Here is a 21068-nt window from a genome sequence, read left to right as displayed (position 1 = left end):
GAGAATCTCATATTGTTTTCATCTTTCAGCTACTTCACAGCATTGCCTCTGAATTTCAGTCTCACCTTGTGCTAAATTGCTATTCTGAATGTTAACCTTCTCTCACGTGTGTGCAGCTTTTGTCTCCATTTTGGCATGAGGGTCATGCCTTCTGTGCTTTTCAGCAGATCTGCGCTGATTGGTGGGGAGGTGGGCCTGGCCTATTTTTCATTCCCATTTGGGGAGGGGAGGTTTAACAGCAACACTGTTCAGTGTCAGCTGAGGAGCAGTGGGTGAGTCTCATCCACCCTGTGCACGTTGGGCATGCGAACTGGCTTTTCCCTCTGTGACGGATTGGCCTGGTGGTCAAAAGAACTCCAGGGTGCAGAGAGTTAAACCCCAACCTCCTGGATAAATGACGCATTCCATTCCTGAGGGGCGGGACTGCCAGGAGTTTAAAAGGAATGGGAGGCAGTTAATTCGGGGGAGAGGGTTGTGGGAGCGAGGGAGAGTGTGGGTAGGCGTAGGAGATCTTAAAGTGTTTTGAGGAGTTTAATTGAATTATATTATCTAGCCATTGTTAATTGAAACTAAGAATATGATCTAAGAGCCTGTACACATGAAACCATTACGCATTTAAAAGTCATCTAGTCTAAATAAAGCTTTCTTAAATGTTAGTGGATGTGCTTAGTTATTCCAGCTGGGTATCTAAACTCACAGAAGTGATGACTCAATAGAGGACAAAACTTACCTCGGGAATAGAGGCAACGGTTTGTGTCCTAGAGTTACACTGAGGAGGCTTAGGAGGATAACCTGGGGTGCTACAAAGTTGCCAGAGTGGAAAGGGCAAACTTTTGCAGTGGGGAATCAAACTGAGTGAGACCCTTTACTGTAGGCAGGAGGTTATTCCGTCTTTCAGCCTAGAGCAGGCATCTCCAAACTGCGGCCCTCCAGATGTTTTGGCCTACAACTCCCATGATCCCTAGCTAACAGGACCAGTGGTTGGGGAAGATGGGAATTGTAGTCCAAAACATCTGGAGAGCCAAAGTCTGGGGATGCCTGGCCTAGAGTTTCTCATGATACCAGGCCACGTAAGCTGGAAGACTCTCTTTACTAAAGAACCCAAGTAACAGGGGTTTATTTTAAGGCGGCAGGAGAAGTGGGGGGGGTGGTTTCACCCCTGGATTCCTGTGGCGCATTTTTAGTAATAGAGAGGGAGGACATTTTCGTTACACCCTCCTTCTCAGCTCATCATCGGAGAAGACAAATCTTACTTAAAGGCCTATGGGAGTACTTGTGTACTTGTGTCGTCACGAACCAGCTACAATTCCATCTATTTTATTCCTAGCATTAAAGTACAGTAGCATGAGGAAATGGAGAAACATATGCAGACCCTGAAAAAGTAAAATCACAAAATCAGGTCAGGCTAAAATTAGCTCTGCTAACAATTCTAGTCACAGTATTTCACATATTTTCCCAACATGTAGTGAAAAAAAAAGTTCCATAATTAAGCAGCCAGCTGTTGAAAATATCTGTCATTCATTTGCCGTCATACCTGTCAACTGTTCTGATATCAATGGGCATCCAAAAACAAGTGATCATGGAGCCCCAAAAGTTGTGTTTTGGGGCAAAATGTGTGGGATCATGACCTCAAAAATAAACGTTTTGAGGCTCCGTGATCTTGCACGGGTCACATGTCTTACATGGGTGTAAGGCCATGTCCTGGATTCTAAGGTAAAAATGTTAGAGAGCATGCTTGCTCTTTTATATTGTTGATTAGTACTGCATTTTAAAGTTCTGGCTTCAGACTTTGAAATCCTAAGTGGTTTAAGTATCAGGTAACTAAGGAATATCTGCTTCTGTACAAGCCGTCTATTAAGATCATCCTCAGAGCTCTTCAAGTTATTCCTGCCTTTAGAGGCAAAGATGATGGTGACTGAAGATAGGACCTTTTTCAGTTGTGCTGCTACAAGCTGTCCATAGGGTGTCTTGCCTGGCTCCAAGTCTGATCCTTTTCAAGGACATTTGAAAACCCGTCCCCCAAGCATTGGCCTGGGTATTTTAGAACTTGAAGCTTCCAGGTTTTTAATTTTAATTCTGTATCAATATTGTCTGACAGTTCTGCTCTTTTACAGTTGTATTTCCCCCCATTTTGAAATACAAATTATTGTATTTACATTTTTGTACACTGTACTAAGAAGTGCTTTTTGACTGAAGAGCAGGATATAAATTTCCCCAGTAAATAAATAGTATAGGAGAAACAAATGAGTGCAGTAATTCATAAAGGGAAGTATGGCAAAATCATCTCTCCGATGAGAAAAGTATTTAGCATCAGGTGGAGTGGGGAAAACAATTTTGAGACTGCAAAGTCAGGTTATTATACCAATTTTGGTTTTCATAAATAATAAGGAAATGTTATCCATGGTGCTAACATTGCAAAAGCATAAAGGCTCCCTGTTCTCTGGAAGCTGCAAATGCCATCTCATTGTTTCTGCAGAAATACTCCTAGTCTGCCCAACTTTTCTCTAGCAACAAGTTGTGATCTGAAAGCCCATGGAAATTGAAACTGGCTGTACTTCTGCATTTTTATTTAATAAAAAGGCCTGCTTAGAAGTCTACTGTCTGCTGACATGGGAAAAAAATGTGGCTTGAAAATAAGGTCCACCGGTGACATCCAGAGAGTCAGCACTGGGAGAGATAAGTGGTCCAAGAATAAGGGGAGAGGGTCATTGAGAGGAGATGAATTCAGGATTGTAAGTGCAACGTGTGTGTGTGTGTGTGTGTGTGTTATATCCTCTTGCCTATATGGGGGGTCCATTGGCGGCCGCCAGGCACGTGACAATGCAAATCGCCCTTCTCGTCACCGCACGTCGCGGCACACCAGCCGCGGAACAGCGGTTGAGAAACGCTGACCTACAGCACAACATGACTAAGCACATAAGCCCAAGTGATTCCAATAAGGTGTCCCAAAATATGATAATAGACATTTAAGTAATTTCTCTACCCACATTGAAAAATTAAAGGAAATTGCTGCAACTTAGGCATACCTTAAGTCCACAAATGTAAATAGGCTTATTCATGCTTAACTCTAGAGAGTAACAGGCTGCAATAGTGCTTAATAAATTTTAAAAGAACAAAATACGCACAAGTTATTTATTTAAAACATTTATATGCTGCTTAATATTTTAAGTCGTAGGCCTAGTTGCACATGCTTCTTACTGTTTAAAACATGTTTTGAGATTTCACCTGTCATGATATTTGCCAAAGAGATATAATTCATTTCACTCTTAAAACGAAAAAGAAGCCAAGGGAAAAAAAAGATATCAATAGTACTTTCAGGAATATTTTTTCTAGTCAGATAGTATCCCACACCAGGTGTCTGGTTACTATAGCAATTATCACATGACATGTGATCAATATGGTAATTATGGGGTGCCAAAGACTCCATTCACGTGTATTTCTGGAAAAATGGGGGTAAGTTTGATATCTCGGGGGGGGGGGAGTGATGTTGTATAATACCAGGCAAATTGAAGTACAGCTATTAATATGAGTATATCTAAATGCATGATATCTAAATGCATGCTTGAGACAAGTGATGCTCCCATATCATATGGCAGAAAAGGATACTCTGAGTTTATAGGTTTTATTTTAACACTGTAGACCCTGCATGGAATTTGCCTTTCATATATCCTCATTCCAGCACATTTGTTATTCCTGTCTGCATTTGGTTGTCAGCTGGACAGTGTAGAATTTTTCATTGTACGTATATGTACATTTTTACTCCATGACAGCCTCGATACACTGAGTAATATACATAAAGTGTAACTGTAACATAATATTGCAGCACATACTCATTCTTTTAACAGAAATGCTTCCATTCAGAGTTCTGGCTTGTGAGCCATGTTCTCCTCTCAGATACTAAGCTGTAAGTGCTTAAATTTAGTCATAACTTGTTTCCCACCATTTATTTTTTTATATATATTTTTTGCTGTGAATGCTCGACATTCACTGGCACAATTCTTATGCAATGGTAGTCCCTTAGGACAAAATGATATATATATATATATATATATATATATATATATATATACACAGCAGTTCTGTTTGTGGTGCTGTCCAGTGTCTTGGTGCTGATATGCAAATAAGGGAAACTGAAAATATGCTACTTTTTTTTGTAAGATTGCTTATAGTACTAAATAGAATCAAATAATATATATATAAAACTTTTAAAGAATGGGTATTGTTTTATCACACCCGTGTTGAAGCTATACTGAATAGGATGGATCCAAGGAAAATTATTTTGTGCCAGCCTTTTTAGATGCAAAATATTATTAATTTAATTGAATGTGATGTGTGTGTTTTAAATGAGTATGAAAACATTATCTAGCAAAACTTCCCTCTTCACTTTTCTGTTCCCCACTCCCCCATCTTGAAGCATTCCTTCAGAGATGCACATATTTTTCAGTTGGTGGAATATGCATAAGTGGAGGGTTATGTGAAATCTTAAACTTATATGTGCCTTGAAATTCCAGTTAGAATTTGGCTTAGCATTTTATTTATGTTCATTTCAGAGCATATATGATGTGCTTCTGTTCCATTTGAACTGCTAGTAATAGATGTAAATTAGCAATATATACCAAATTAAAATGTAATCTCATTATAATAAACAGTTTATGAATCATCAAGCCAGTAACCAAATATCGCCACACTGGAAGGGAGGTTCAGCTTGAGGCTTTGGAGCTCTGAGTATGTGACATATGGTACAACTAAGGATTAAGGTGATTTTGTAGCTCTAGTGAGTTGTGAAATAATTGAGTATTTAGTGCTTGTTATCTCAAGGCCTGCTGCCTTGCTCCTACATTGTCAACTGAGACCTCAATTGGACAAATTCTTGAAGAACGTTGCTGTTGTTTTTATTTACATACTGTTTAATATCAAAATAGTCTTCCAAGTAATTTATAACATATAAAAGCCAGTTACACAAAGATTATAAATATCCACAATTAAACTGCATAATAATATCATTCAAAATACAGCAATTGAAACAGAGTATTTAGACAGAAAGATCAAGGGAAAGCCTTTGTGAACAGATGCATCTTCAAAAGCCGGCAGAATGCCAATACAGATGGGCCCTCTCATATATCACCTCTCATATGTCATATATCAGTAGGGAGTGCATTCTGTAGCATTATAGCATTCTGTAGACAAAAGGCCTCTCTAGTCCAGCATCTTATTTCCCATAGTGACCAATCAGAAGCAGAACATGAGCATATTAACTCATTCCTGTTGTTGTGATTCGACTAGTAGTCATTATCATATTGACCACTATGGGAAATACTATGCTTGGATAAAATAAAAAAATTCCTTCAGTAGCACCTTAAAGACCAACTAAGTTTTTATTTTGGTATGAGCTTTCGTGTGCATGCACACTTCTTCAGATACAGTGAAATGGAAGTTTCCAGGCACTTATGTAGAGAAGGGGTGGGGAGGGGTGGGGATGGGGAGGGGGGATCACTCAGAAGGGTGGTGGAAATGGGTGATTGACTGACTGATAGCTGTTGATGACCGCAAACGACTGCAAATGGTTTTGCATGAAAAAGCAAGGGTTGAGATGGCTGAAGATCGCTTATCATGTATAATGAGATAAGAACCCGATATCTCTGTTCAAACCAGGTCCCTCCATGGTTTTGAGCTTGGTGATAAGTTGCAATTCAGCAACTTCTCTTTCCAGTCTATTTCTGAAATTCTTTTGTAGTAAGACAGCTACTTTGAGATCTTGTATAGAATGTCCTGGGAGATTGAAGTGTTCTCCTACTGGTTTTTCTGTCTTCTTGGATAGTTAGGCCTTTGGTCAAACTTATTATTTTTAGTTGCTGATCGAGGATATGTGGAATGCTCTCCCCAGGAAGATTTGCCTGCTACCTTCATTATACACCTTTTGGCACCAGGCAAAAACATCCCTCTTTAACCAGGCCTTTTGCTGATTTTACACCAGCAAATTTAAAATGTGTTGGGAGAGGGTTATTTTTGTCTTCATTTCTATTTTGTATTTCTTGTTTTTATGGTGTGCTTTTAGCCTGTGAACCACCTCGAGACCTGCAGGTATAGGTATACAAATTTAATAGTAATAATAATAATAATAATAATAATAATAATAATAATAATAATATATAATATCACAAAGAACATAATTGCTGGTGTCTTCCATCACCCAGTATGGAGTTTGAATTCAGACACATTGTCAGAAAAGGTGAGTGAATGATATTTCTTTACACAAACAGAATTAGTGCATGGACTTCATTGCCAATGGCTACTAACTTAGATGACTTTAAAAACATTAGTGGAGTCTGTCTTTCCCTACTAGTCATGATAGCCATATAGAAGGTCCCTGTTGAAGGACAGTTGCTGAGGAGTAACAGTAGAGTCTGCATGTCCAGGTTTTGGAATTCCTGAAAGTATATTGTTGACTACTGTGAAAATGACAGGACTCCTCCTTACGTTATAAGGGAATCCAGCTGGTGATTCACTGTTCCTCAAGCTTTCTTTTCACACAGCTTCTACTTTAAAGGAACTTCAACAAGAGCAGTGTGTAGTGTACTGCGCATTAGTTTGTATTCCTGCCTACCTATCTGTGTCTCAATTACGGACTCTTCCTGTAATGGACTTGTTGAAAGCATGGGCATTGCTCCTGGGATTCTTACATAATAGCTTGTAGAAGTACTGATTTCCTAGATCCTTACAGTCTCACTTTGGGCTTCTCACCTTTGGGAGCAAAATAATCTAAATCACCATTTTCTTGAAGATGCAATTAAAAATAAGTGTCTTATCCTGCTTACTCCCCTCCCAGCCTGATTATTTGACTAATTTGCTGATAAAACGAAGTTGGTCTCTGGCATTCCATGATTTGCACTATTCAATTGTTGTTTTCTTATCAGTCCTGGGCAGCTGCAGCCTCAGGGTTTGGTTCAAAGCAACCAGCAGAACTCTCTTAGTAAGAGAAGTTCATGGAAGTCCCAGATGACCATAATTCTAGGCAATTCATTAGCTGGAAAAGAATTAGTTAATATGATGATAATTCTTTCCAATATCCAGTGCAAAGTGGTTAAGAAAATTGCAGATATGTGAATTTTGAGGGTGTGAAATTTACATTTATTCATAAGAGTCTGCTCTTTTCATGATAGCATCTATCACAACAGCAGTCTAACACCTAAAAGAACAGAACACAGAACTATTGTAGTCTGGGTTCAATGGAGCAGTGGCCAGGAGTCTGATATTTTCAGAATGTTCCTTTGTTTAAGAAATAACATTTCAATAAAATATGTAATAAGCCAAATTTGCATAAAGCCTCAATGAAATAACCATGCAATATTTTCCATGTGGTTGTGTGCCTATTTAATTACAAAGTCAGAATCAGTGGATAGCATAGCTGCCAAGTTATCCCTTATTTTAAGGGATTTTCCCTTGTGCTGAATAGGCTTCCTCGCGAGAAAAGGGAAAACTTGGCAGCTATGGTGGATAGTTCATACTGATGACTAAGGGAATCAATTTAACCTAAAGGCAGGCCAGGCAGGCTATTTGAAAAATACATTATTCAAGCATAAACTGATTAATAGGCATATAAATAGTTCATTTGTGTAACATCTGTATTGCTTCAAATCATATTGTTATTTTGGAGAAAAGATGCAAAACTAATGGTGCCATCCTGTATGTGTCTACTTGGAAAGTAAGCCCCACTGGGTGCAATGAGGCTTACTCCCAGGTAAGGGAGTTTATGACTGCAATGTCAATGAGAGATGGAAATCATTTCACTACAGTATTTATACACCAGTATTGGACCAGATGTGCCTTTCATTGGCAGCGGTGCCCAAACCTTTTTTCAAAGAGGGCCAGATTTGACAAAGTGAACATGTTTGAGGCCCAACCAGAGTTGCTGAGCTTTTTAAAGGATTTAACCCCGAGGTTGTTCAGCTTTTTTAAACATTGAAGTTGCTGAGCATTTTTTAGGATTTTACCCCAGGACATAATACTGCCACAGAGGCCAGATTAGACCCCCAAAGTGGACTTTGGACATGCCTGCATTAAGGTGTAACATTTGCTTATTTTATTTGTTTAATTTAATTGTTCCTGATCATAAGTTCTTCAGGGTTTGCCTTTGGTTTATGTGATATAATCCTATGCTGGTTTGTGATTTACAAGCATAGATGAAAATAGACAGAAGTGTGTCCTTGAAGCAAAATCAGTAAAACAATTGCTTTTGCATTTGACTGCATGTGCATCATGGCAGCTGTTTTTCATCTGATCTACTTAAAATATATAAAAAATATAGATTCCTGAAAATTGTAATTCACCTCAAGTGAGTTGCCACCAACTTTGGTTGCTTTAAATAAGAACTAGACCAAATTCATGGAGTAGAAAGCTATCAATAATAGCTACTAGCCATGATGGCTCTTTCCTACCCCCCACGGTTGGAGGCACTGTGCCTCTAAATATCATTTTCTGGGAATTACAAGAGGGGAAAGTACGGCGGCACTCAGGTCCTGCTTGCATGTTTCCCATAGGCACCTGGTTGGGCAACCAGGATGGGCCTTTGACTTGATCCAGCACTGCTGTTCTTATGTTCTAAGTCTTGAAGCAAAGTTCCAAGTCTTGAAGCAAAGTCAAACAATTTGGGGAACAGCAGGGCTTTTTTTTTCAGCCAGAACTCACGGGAACTCAGTTCTGGCACCTCTCATGTGGGTGCCATTGCCATTAAGAGAGAACAAGGGAGGCATTCATGGTGAGTTCTGATCAGTGCTTTCCCCCCTTTTTTATAAAAAAATGTTTAGGGGGCCAAACTTAGATTTACAAAATATTTAGGGGTATGCATACCCCAGTGTTTACTGGGAAACTGTGTGTGTGTGTGTGTGTGTGTGTGTGTGTGTGTGTGAGAGAGAGAGAGAGAGAGAGAGAGAGAGAGAGAGAGAGAGAGAGAGAGAGAGGGAGGGAGGGAGAGAAAGAAATGGAAATATTTACATGCACAAAAAGAAGAAAAAAATCAAATGAATTAAAAATCAAGTGATGGAAATTAACTGCGACAAGAGCTTTTGCTCTGTTTCACTTGATGAAAATGCATTGATCTCCCATTCTGTAGTTGTGCTGTGCCCTGACATATTACTAGAAGATGATAGGAGTCTGATGAGTAAAAGCAATGGAGAATTGTGCCATTAGCAAGTTAACAGCTTGATCTCTGTACCCTGTGGTTTCCAAGGGCCTCCCATGCATGAAGTGTGACAGCTTGTACAGCAATTTGCCAGAAAATGTTTTGCACTCAGAGACATGGACAGCGGTCCACAAACTGAAATCGGCAAATTAATTGTAGTAATTCTTTTAAAATTCCTTTTGCTTTAACAAACACTGGGACCACCAAATCTTTCCCACTTGGGGCCTCAGAGCCATCTGCTGATTGTTATAATCTCAGGCAGACTGGCAGCTGAAGACAAATGAGAGATAATTGAGTCATACATCATCTTGCAGTTTTATTTTAGGTTACCTGGGCTGAGTAAGGCTGCAGAGTTGACCATTCTTGTAGTCCCATAGATGTAGCTCAGCCATTAAATGTCTGGTTTTCTATTTTCCTCGACTGCTGCTTTATGGTATCATAGAAATAGAAATAAAGCTGTTGATGAAGATTAATGCATTGGCCTTTGTAAAACAAGAAACAGCAGTTAAGGCTAATTAGTGTAATGTACTTCAGTGAGTTTCCATATGTACAAATATTACTCTGTACATTTAATGTTTGTCAGAATATGATTTTTAGACTTTAGTCCTTTTATGAATTGTCAAGGAATATGCTTGCTTTTTCAAAAGCGATACGGTCAACCACACACGACAAAAAACAAATAGTAAATACGCAGTATCATTACATGCCAGGACTTCCTTATAATACCTTATAATACCGTTATAATACCGTTATCATATAATGTTAATTTAAGAAGTTCGTGGAGGTAAAGTTTTCTGGCCCTGTTCTCCCACTTTAGTTGTCTGGAACCGCCTCACAGAAGGTTCAAGGGACTTTTCTGAACAATGTGCATTCCCGTTTTTGCTTTCAAAGATACACATTCACCAATCATTGCCTCTGTAATACTTTCTGTAGAAATCGCATTAATCACATGATGGTTATGGATACCATGAAGTAGACAGAACCTTCTGAATTACATTCTTTGTTTGGTTTTTGTCCACCCAATTGTCTCTAATTAATTATATTCTAGAATAGGAGTGGCTAGTCTGTAATCACAGTCTGATTTCATGTGAGTGACCGGGGGGTGGGGAGGGAGATAAAGGTTTGGCATCACTCCATATCTACCTAGGACAGGCCTGTGGCCCCTGACCGGTTACCCCTGAGGAAATGTAGTGTCCTCCATACCTTGTAGCTTTTCGAGAAATACTTCTCTTGGATGTGCTGTTTCTCAAACCAGCTTCCATGCAATTTGAAAACAGAAGGCATGGTTCCATTGTGGTGTGCACAGTTCAGGAAGCTTTTGTGCACCTGCTGCCGATGGTGCATGCATAAATGAAAGTGTCAGTCACTCAGAGTTTAACATGGGAAAATAAATCATTGTGTGAAGACATCCCCACACCTGCTCAGGTGGGAAAAGCAGTGGAAGAAAGTGACTTGGAAATGCTGGGTGTGTTTGTGTGTTAGAGACAGAGAGAGAGAGAGAGAGATTACTTCTCATCATTGGACATCTACACAGATGGAACTCTTGGTCAATTGGGTTTCCCAACTGGCTTCACCACTGAAATCAATGGGAATGTTATTGCAAATATGGGAGCACAATCTGCACCTCAGATTTCTGTTGTATAGAAGAAGCTCCTGTATCAAACTGTGCAAATACATGGGGGTTAGATCCGTAGGTTCTAATGGTATGTACCTTCCTTGAAGGAAAGGCCTTCCAACAGAAGGGGACTTTTCCAGTCCTAGTTTTTCTATATGCATTGGGTCAGATTGCAGCATTTAGGGAATCACTCATTTTGTTTTGTTTGTGCAGTGCATGCTTTAATTAAACTTTCCAGTGAAAACAATAAACTACGGTAATAATAATCAGAGAAAAATGGAAGGTCTGTTTTTCCATAGTCATTTGTTTTCCTTTAAGGAAGGGAAGAGCTTATAATTGTGAAATGCCTGCTTTCTAAAGGACTTGGAAGTCCAAAGCAAAAGAATTATCCACATTTTGTACTAATTTTAGTAAAATCCGTATTTCACAGTGACACTGGGGGAAATTGCTTACGATTTTTACCAGTCAGTAAATGGGAGGAAGACAAAGCAAATCCTTATGTATTGTATTTTCAGGAATTAAAGAAGTTGGCACAGTGACCTAATTAACATTTAACAGATTTGTAAGAAGGCACTCCTGAGCAGATAATACAGATAGAGGTGTGTGTGTGTCTGTGTGTAGCAGATATATATATCTGAGCATCTATAATAATAGTAATAACAATAACAATAATTAATAAAAAAATAAATTTCTCACCCATCCTTCACTCTTGGGTCCCAGGGCAAGCTACATCAATACAAAAATGCAAGAATAACATCAGTTAAAACAATCTACAGTCAAAAGTATAGGGTGGATCCTTAAAAAGTGTGTGTGTGTGTGTTTGTGTGTGTGTGTTTTTTATACTAACTAGCATTGTACTCGTTCCCTAAATTCTATTCCAGATTCTGTGCATTCTGCTTAAGGGTTTTTCTACAGATTCTGTGATAATTGGTTAAATCAGATTTAACAATGCAGTCAGATAAACAGTTGTGGTAGCTGCTGCCATAGCAACATCATCGCGCTCACCCTCTCTGTGCCTGGTCTTCTTTCCTCCGTCCTACCCTCCCCCTCCCTGCTCACACAGCCCTCCTCCTCTCCAGCAAGTGACACATTTGCTAATGCTCTGTGTGTTTGAGAGGGTTTAATGGCAACGCTCTTTGCATTGAAGACTATTCAAAATGATGAATGAGGAAGCAGCTCAGAAGAGTGATGGTGGAGAGAAGTATAATGGAAGTAATCAGAGGAAGAAAAGACCCAAGAAGGTAATGTAAACGGACTCAGCAATATGTGTATATGTGTGCGTGTGTGGAGAAGTAAGACAGTAGGAGTCCTCTGAAGTCTTGAGAATGAAGGTGTATGGAGCACCTTTTCTGTGTTTACGCTGTGGAAGACCATATTGCCTGTTAGTGTTTGCTTGGTATTCGGAAAACATTAAGAAGTAGTAGTGTCTTAGTCATTAAGACATTGTGGTGTGTAGAAGCTACATGTCTAGGGTGTGAAGGTTGTAGTAGGAATCTGTTATCCACTGCTGATATCTAGCCAATTTGGCAATAAGGAAATGCTTTGGTTTTTCTTTTTTGGAATGTCTTGAAATGGTAGACAAACCTAATGTTAATCCGAATGGACAGTGACTGAAGGGCTCTTTTAAAAAGCACACCGATGCCTGTTTTGTTGAATTACTATTGACTGTGTTATGCTGTATTGGTTTCATTGGATGCTATTCCTCCTTTAAAAATAGATTTAACTGTTTGGTTGTGGAAAGAGGAATAGTGTAGGTGGACATGGCACTGGCTTTATTTCTTGTGGATCTGTGAATTGGGATTTATATCCTTTAACTACCTTTAGCTGAGATTTCTCTCTTTCATTCAAATGAAAGGTGTGACACTACAAAAACCAACACAAACAACCCTGAGTTTCCTTTTCCCAGATGACTGTAGCAACCAGATACTTGCAATACCCTGCTGTTAATGTGAAAGCGATGGAGGGCAACATAAAATACACAGCCACACCCAGCTTTTTGGCCAGGCTTTCTAAAGGTTTTCTGAGCTGCAACCCTATGCATTTTTACTCAGAAGTAAGTCCCACTTTTCCAAGGAAAGAATGCATAGGATTTGAACCACCAGGTCTTAAAATTAATCTTTCCACTTGGAATTAGTTTCCTCAAAACAAATTATTTTGAAACCAGTTTCATTGAAAAATTACTACTATGGAAATATTATCATGCTGTCTGTCATTCTCTTTCTCTCACTTTTTAATACCTTACTACAAGAGTAGCTCCTGCGAAAAATATCTTGGTCCTTAGGTATCCTTGGGGATACAGCAATGAAAGAGCTGCTATGCTTTGTAAGCTGTGTAGCCCAAGGGGGGAAATGCAGCAAATGTTCAGCGATGCATCTTGCAGTCATCTGTTGTAAACTTGAGTAGAATTTACATGATGCTGTAATATAGCTTTCCAAAAGATAAGCCTCTGTATTTTTAGAAACTTGATAATATGTGTTCCATACAACAGAGATGAAAGAAAGCAGACCTGCCAAAGGTATTTGAAGTATGGAGAATTATCTTTCTTTGGTAGCGTGTATATGTTTTTATACATTTAGGCTGCGATCCTGCACCCAGCGAGTAAACTCCATTGAACTTAATGGGAATTAATTCTAAAGAAATGTATAGGATTGCACAGTGAGGATATGTCCTGATCCAGCTAATGGAAGAATTTTGATAAAAAGTTAAAACATGGTGACTCCACTTTTCTGTGGGTGCCTTAGTGTGTAATGTTTGATTTAGGTTGGGTTTCATACCTAGGCAAAAGGGAAGAGCTATTTACCTTTGATACTAATTAAAGGGCCATACAAGTATAATGCATATAAATCCATACTTACAGAAAAAAATGATCCAGTCTGTATGGAAACCAATTTCCTACTCTTCTTAAGTCCCCTTCAGACTCCAAAATCTGAAAGATCACCTCCTTCCCTACAGACCCTCTTGGGAGTTAAGATTGACAGAGGGAGCCCTCTTAGTATTTCCATCTTCCTCCAAAGTTTGGAGGGGTTGGTGGCTTATGAGAGGGCAGGGGCGCCAGCTCTTGGGGACCATGCCCTTTTGGACCCCTCCTATACTTTCAGGCTGGGGGCCAGCATCCCCTCCTCCATGTTAAGAAGGCACAGAAGTGAATCAAAGAGCTGACTATGGTGTGGCTCCAGTGCCTGGCTCCTTCCCCTCCACAGGTCAAACCAGCCTCCTGCTGGTGGTGACACCAAGAGGAGGTGGAGGAGGAGCCACTGGCCATTGAAGCCAACCGGCTGCCATGTTCAGCTCTGCCCTAGGCTCCTCCCAACATCCTGATGTTGTGTGCAGCATGCCAGGTCATCACACGTGTGACATTGCCCCCTGCCTTCGCCCTCCTAAACTGGCACCTCTGGGAGAGAGGGCATTGGCTATGGCAGCTCCTAAGCTATAGAATTCCGTTCCCACAGAGGCATGTCTGACACTTCCCTATGCTGAAGATGCCCTTTACCCTGGCCTTTGACATCTGAGATACATAGGGCGACCCACAACCAGGTTTTTCTCAGAATGTGTCTGCTCTGAGTAAAACTTAATTGCGTACTGCCTATGTATTTTTAGGACCCGCTCTATTCTTCAGAATGTGAATTGTTTGTACTGATTTTAATCTTGTCTTTTTATATTGTTGTAACTCACCCGGGGCAAATAAGAATGATGATAGCCAAGTAGAAAAAAATCTTCTGGGGCTGACCTTTAACCTGTCACCATACACCTGGTGCTGGCTTTCCTGTAGGCTGGTGGGATTTCTGGAGCAGAAAGCCTTTTCTACTCATGGAGGAGGCTCCCCATTTGATTAGGAACCAGAGAAGCTCATGTGTAGGGCAGATTCTTGTAGAACTGCTGCTTTGCATGCAGACAATCTCTGCGAGTGTCTCTTGCCTAAAATCCCAGAGACCTTTTGCCAGCAAGGGCAGACAGTGCTGAGCTAGATGGGCCCAGATAGTCCTGGCATAAGGCAGGATTCCACATTCCTATAACACAGGTTTTAAGGACAGCTGCAATTAAATTAGAGTGGTCCTTAAACAGACAAGGTAGTGTTAAAGAACTGTAATGATTAAGTGATCTTTTCATTTTCATTATTAATTCCAAGCTTACAACTTCATTGTTGACATAACTGCATATGGATCTATTTCTCAGTTTAAACTCAGCTCAACTTGCCTGCTCTAATATATTCCGTTCTTTTGTCATCAAAATGAATTCCCAGAAGAGTAATTAAAGTTGTATTCAAATACGCTGACAAAACAACTCCTTGCTTTCGTATCAGATCTCTTAAAATTACCATTAACAGTAGCTCCAGCATAAGTTTGATAGAAAGGACCTTGAGCCTGGAGGTTAGGCTTGTCTCAAGAATGCAAAGAACACAAAATGAAGGAAACTTTGGCAATAAATTTCTAGGTGAGTTGATGTCTTCGTAGGCATAGCAATAAAAATGCCTGGCATCTTGATCTAAAAACATATAATCAGAAGGAATTGCCAATGGAACCGGTTACCTGGGTTGGCGTGGCTTCTCATAGGAGCCTATGAAGCTGCCATGTCTCACCCACCAGCAAACCCATCAAAAGGAAAAAGGCATCCATAGCAGCCACTGCCATGCTCACAGATCAAAATTCTACACACCTTTCAGAACAGATTGGGGGCTGGGGTTCCTATCCTGGCACCCAGTGCAAACATGTTTAAGGGGAATGTTCAATATGGAAGAGACTGAGTAAGGAACTGAGGAGGAAGAACAAATATTCCCTTATGCATTGTGGAGTTTTGATGGGACACTTACCTGTGACTTTTCGTGGGCACCATAGGAGGCACTGATGGATGAAGCAGGAACCTCTGGGTGTTGCATTGGTGGCCCCTTGTATATGTTATGTAGAACTTAAATGCTTTTGCATTGTAAAGGAAAATGTGTGCTCAAATCCTTGGCTACAAGCTGAAATGCTGAGTACATCAGTGCCATAGAAAATAACTCTTCTTTCTATTAAAGTACTTGGAAATTCCATAGTTTCCTTACTGCCTGGAAAATATTAATAGAGTTTCCATGCATCCACACAACATTTTCTTCTCCTAGTATTTCTAAAGAACCATAAAATATTTAAAATGGAGTAGCTACATTTTGTAAAAAAAAACAAATCCAATGTTGCAGTTCCATTTCCTGTGATAAAAATAAATTACACAGCCTCCCTTCCTGGGATTAGACCTATTTATCACACTATCCCTAGAGGCCAATATGTGCTATAGCTACATTAACCACAAAATGGTATTCCATAATCCGAGTGTTTATATGGGGATAATATTGGCCTACTCTTAATCTTTTTTAAAAAAATTAGCAAGTCAAGTTTGCATTGTATTAATATGCCTAAGGATGCAGGCTCTCTCAAAAAATAATTTGGGCTGGATAATAACTTAATTGTGTGGCCACCCCCCCTTCCACTCCCCTGTCACTTGTTAGGGTCGGGTCCCAAAATTTGAATGCTTTGTTTTGTAGGCTAAGTTTAAGTATTAATGTTCCTAGGAACAGTTTAATAAAGCACAGTTGTGTATTTTTTTTACAAAAAAACAAACAAACCAATTGCTTATGCACCATTTTAGCAAGTTTCCTTGAATCAGTATTTTGCCATTTGACCAGTTTGCTTATGAAGTGAGTACTAAACTTCCACTTTTGGTCTACCTTTTGAATTGAGTAGCATTGTTATGTTACTTTTGGTTTTAATTGCCCTCTGGACAGCTTTCCTCAAATATTCTTTTCCACAACACTAGGTTTCTTCAAATCAGGCAGTAGCTGTTAACACTATGCTTTGCTTGACTAGCTTTCTGGACCTCATTTACTTCACCAGACAACCCTGTCTCCAAGGGTTAGTTCAAGGGGGGTGGCCAATGTATGTCATTTCCACCAATCTAAACACAATGCAAGCTTTAAGCGGGACCATATCCTCCTGGGTGAAGGAGAAGCGGTAGAATAATAAAGAGCAGCATATGAAAGGGCTTGCTATAAATCTGAATAAGCAATTACAATGCAATAGAATTACAAGCCTTGCATTAAATCTTCATTCTGCAAGAGTTATGCAAAGGAGGAAAATGAAGGAAAGTATAACAGCATTTCATTAGGGGTTCAGGTTTAAGTACCCAAACATTTAAAGGACATTTAAGCCAAATTGTGCATTGGATTCTGCCCGGCCTTCCATTTTATGATGTTTCTGGGTTCAGCGTAGTATAGCAATACAACAGGGCATTGAGAGATTGAGTTTCTTTTTTCATCTTTAAGCCCTAGGAAAGAGAATAGGCAGAGGTCAGGAGAGATGAGTACATCAGCTGGGAAAAAGAGGTCCGTGACCACATAGTCCAAGTTGGTGAACCACACATTTTCAATAGGGATTCCTAGTACGCAGGGTCTCGGGAGTTGGCAGGTCCACAATTGCTAAGTGAGATTACGTATATTCCAGCATATAAAACGACTGGGCGTATAAAATGACCCTCAACTTTTCCAGTTAAAATATAGAGTTTGGGATAAACTTGCTGTATAAGAAATACGACCCTGCGTATAAGACGACCCCTGACTTTTGAGAAGATTTTCCTGGGTTAAAAAGTAGTCTTATACACAGGAATAATAGATACTGTTTGCAAAGGGAGGAACAGTGCCACTGAGCAAGCCTACCAGGAGAGAATTGACACAGGATGTGATCCACCAGTGGCCTTTGAGTTGGCTGGCCTTGACTGAACACTTTAAAACCTGATAGGCTGGTACATTAAACTTGGCCACTCATTTCATGTTTCTCTTTCACATAGGTTGATTTACAGTGCAGCTAGTAATTACTGGCTTTTTAAAAGTTAGACCTGGGTCTTTGAAGAACTTTAAAGGCTTGCCAATGTGCTCACAGTGCAGTAGTTGTATAATTTCGGGAAAGGCATGAAATAGCTCAATTGGGCTATTCAATTGGGTCAATATATTCGGTCAGTATATTGTACAGTATTACAATGTGTACTACCAAAACAGGTTTGATACTTTGGTGATTCTAGTTTTCGCTCTTGCTACAACCAAAATCCCAGCTCTTTGATATTATGTTGCATGCAGTCCTGCAGATATAAAAATGGCTATTGTATCTAAAAATGCCACAGCAGCGCATATATGCTATTGTGTATTGCAGGAATACATTTTCCTAAGGTAGAGATATCCCAGAGTTTTGTTACATGTATATTGACTAAAATAGTTATTGTTGTTGTTGTTTAGTCGTTTAGTCGTGTCCGACTCTTCGTGACCCCATGGACCATAGCACGCCAGGCACTCCTGTCTTGCACCGCCTCCTGCAGTTTGGTGAAACTCATGTTCGTAGCTTCGAGAAAACTGTCCAACCATCTCGTCCTCTGTCGTCCCCTTCTCCTTGTGCCCTCAATCTTTCCCAACATCAGGGTCTTTTCCAGGGAGTCTTCTCTTCTCATGATGTGGCCAAAGTATTGGAGCCTCAGCTTCACAATCTGTCCTTCCAGTGAGCACTCAGGGCTGATTTCCTTCAGAATTGATAGGTTTGATCTTCTTGCAGTCCATGGGACTCTCAAGAGTCTCCTCCAGCACCATAATTCAAAAGCATCAATTCTTCGGCGATCAGCCTTCTTTATGGTCCAGCTCTCACTTCCATACATCACTACTGGGAAAACCATAGCTTTAACTATACGGACCTTTGTAGGCAAGGTGATGTCTCTGCTTTTTAAGATGCTGTCTAGGTTTGTCATTGCTTTTCTCCCAAGAAGCAGGCGTCTTTTAATTTCGGGACTGCTGTCACCATCTGCAGTGATCAAGGAGCCCAAGAAAGTAAAATCTCTCACTGCCTCCATTTCTTCCCCTTCTATTTGCCAGGAGGTGATGGGACCAGTGGCCATGATCTTGGTTTTTTTGATGTTGAGCTTCAGACCATATTTTGCGCTCTCCTCTTTTACCCTCAATAAAAGGTTCTTTAATTCCTCCTCACTTTCTGCCATCAAGGTTGTGCCATCTGCATACCTGAGGTTGTTGATATTTCTTCCTGCAATCTTAATTCCGGTTTGGGATTCATCTAGTCCAGCCTTTCGCATGATGAATTCTGCATATAGGTTAAATAAGCAGGGAGACAATATACAACCTTGTCGTACTCCTTTCCCAATTTTGAACCAATCAGTTGTTCCATATCCAGTTCTAACTGTAGCTTCTTGTCCCACATAGAGATTTCTCAGGAGACAGATGAGGTGATCAGGCACTCCCATTTCTTTAAGAACTTGCCATAGTTTGCTGTGATCGACACAGTCAAAGGCTTTTGCATAGTCAATGAAGCAGAAGTAGACATTTTTCTGGAACTCTCTAGCTTTCTCCATAATCCAGCGCATGTTTGCTATTTGGTCTCTGGTTCCTCTGCCCCTTCGAAATCCAGCCTGCACTTCTGGGAGTTCTCGGTCCACATACTGCCTAAGCCTGCCTTGTAGAATTTTAAGCATAACCTTGCATAACCTTGCATAACCTTGCATAACCTTGCATAACCTTGCTAGCGTGTGAAATGAGCGCAATTGTGCCCCTTCATGGATCACTGCCTTGTCGTGGCGAAGGGGCTTAAATAACTTGGAGAAGTTATGTTTTGACCAAACGTGATCCACCTGGAGAAGGAATTGGCAGGCCACTCCAGTATCCCTGCCAAGAAAACTCCATGGACAAAGACAACAGGTATATAAAAGATATGACGCTGGAAGATGAGCCCCTCAGGTCGGAAGGCGTCCAACATACTACTGGGGAAGAGCGGAGGACAAGTACAAGTAGATTCAGAGCTGATGAAGCGGCTGGGCCAAAGCCGAAAGGTCACTCAGTTGCGGATATGCCTGGAAGCGAAAGGAAAGTCCAATGCTGTAAAGAATTTTTTTGCATAGGAACCTGGAATGTAAGAACCATGAATAATGGTAAGCTGGAAAATAGTTATTACAGTATAGTTATTATAATGGTTAATACTGTATACCTATTGGGGTAAACAGCCATGATGCAATAAAATATTTATTAATGCCACAATCGAAGTGGTGCCTCGCAAGACGAATTTAATTCGTTCCGCGAGTCAATTCATTTTGCGAAAAATTCGTCTTGCGAATCACGGTTTCCCATAGGAATGCATTGACATTTCTTTTTTGCCCATAGGAACGCATTAATTAAATTTCAATGCATTCCTATGGGAAACTGCGATTCGCAAGACGAATTTTTTACAAAATGAATTCGTCTTGCGAGTCACCATCAGATCGCAAGATGCATTCGTCTTGCGAAAAATTCATCTTGCAGGGCATTCGTCTTGCGAGGTACGACTGTAGTTACATTGGAAGTGCTACAAGATGTCACTTTCTTTGTACATAACATATTGTTCTAGCCAGCCAGATTGGTCCAGGCTGTGTCATGTGTATGAAAGGAGAGGAAACTATCTCCTCAGATCATCTGCCTTGTGCCTCTGAGAGGAGTATTTTGTTTAAGTGAAAATAGAATAGTGACCAAGTGTTGAGAATAATTACTTTAGGCTTCAGTGAATTTTATCTACTGTAATTCTCCTAAAGTACTTTGCAATTAGCCAGCCTCCAAACCCTCACAATGTTTGTGCGTTGCTCAGTTTGTGAGCAATTATGACATATTTAAGCAAGAGATTGAACCATGTGATTGTTTCAATGCCTGCATTTTAAGCAGCATCTTGGTTTTGGAATGTCATTGTTTGCCTCTCCTCAGGAAAGGATCATTGTGAATCATTGTGTTTGGAAGATTTAGGACTGGAAACGTAGTTGTAATGGGGAGCAGATGCTGTTGGTCAAGCTGCTTGCCATTGGTTTTCGCACTGCAATAGTTCAGATGTGACTGAGAAATGGCTGTAATAATTAAAGATGGTTATCTTGGAGCCATATGCCATTGAGTATAAGAAAGAACTCATGGGAAACTGATGTGATCCTAGAAAGCTAATATGAAGCCTATCTTAATAAGGGAGGGGGTAGAAATGCAGGGTGATAATCCTCAAAGAGAGAGAGAAAAAAGGTAATCTTAGTATTATCTCAAGAGAGAAAGATGGAGGGGAAGGCAATCTTGGCATTTTGATTCTCATACCTGGAAATACATTACAATAAACAATTAAGCAACTAATTTGTGAAAAAGAGAGGAAATGATGAATATAATGATGAATATAACAAGAACCTGGCAATTATCATACACACCCCAATTGTTTATTCAGCTAAGCTACTGCAATGTACTCTTTGTAGGGTTGTCCTCAAAGA

At 40.1% G+C, this 21068-nt stretch overlaps 1 protein-coding gene across 9 annotated transcripts in view; it reads left to right on the top strand.

Annotated features, from left to right (window-relative positions):
• The window catches only part of ANK2 (ankyrin 2), a 316546-nt gene that overhangs the window by 97032 nt on the left and 198446 nt on the right, over positions 1-21068 (top strand). For 5 of the 9 annotated variants that reach the window (XM_088660421.1, XM_060278537.2, XM_088660419.1 and 2 more), the window contains exon 1: positions 11813-12034. The exons of the other annotated variants lie outside the window; for them this stretch is intronic. In XM_088660421.1, the coding sequence (XP_088516547.1) occupies positions 11951-12034 (84 nt within the window). In that variant the 5' untranslated portion in view covers positions 11813-11950. Of the gene's footprint in view, positions 1-11812; positions 12035-21068 lie in introns of those variants that run through there. 9 annotated transcript variants of the gene reach the window in all.

The sequence above is a fragment of the Zootoca vivipara genome, chromosome Z1 (assembly GCF_965207765.1).
Source record: "Zootoca vivipara chromosome Z1, rZooViv2.hap1.1, whole genome shotgun sequence".
NCBI classification, from domain to species: domain Eukaryota; kingdom Metazoa; phylum Chordata; class Lepidosauria; order Squamata; family Lacertidae; genus Zootoca; species Zootoca vivipara.
The sequence above is the reverse complement of the archived record's forward strand: the minus strand, read 5'-3'. Positions and strand labels throughout refer to the sequence as shown.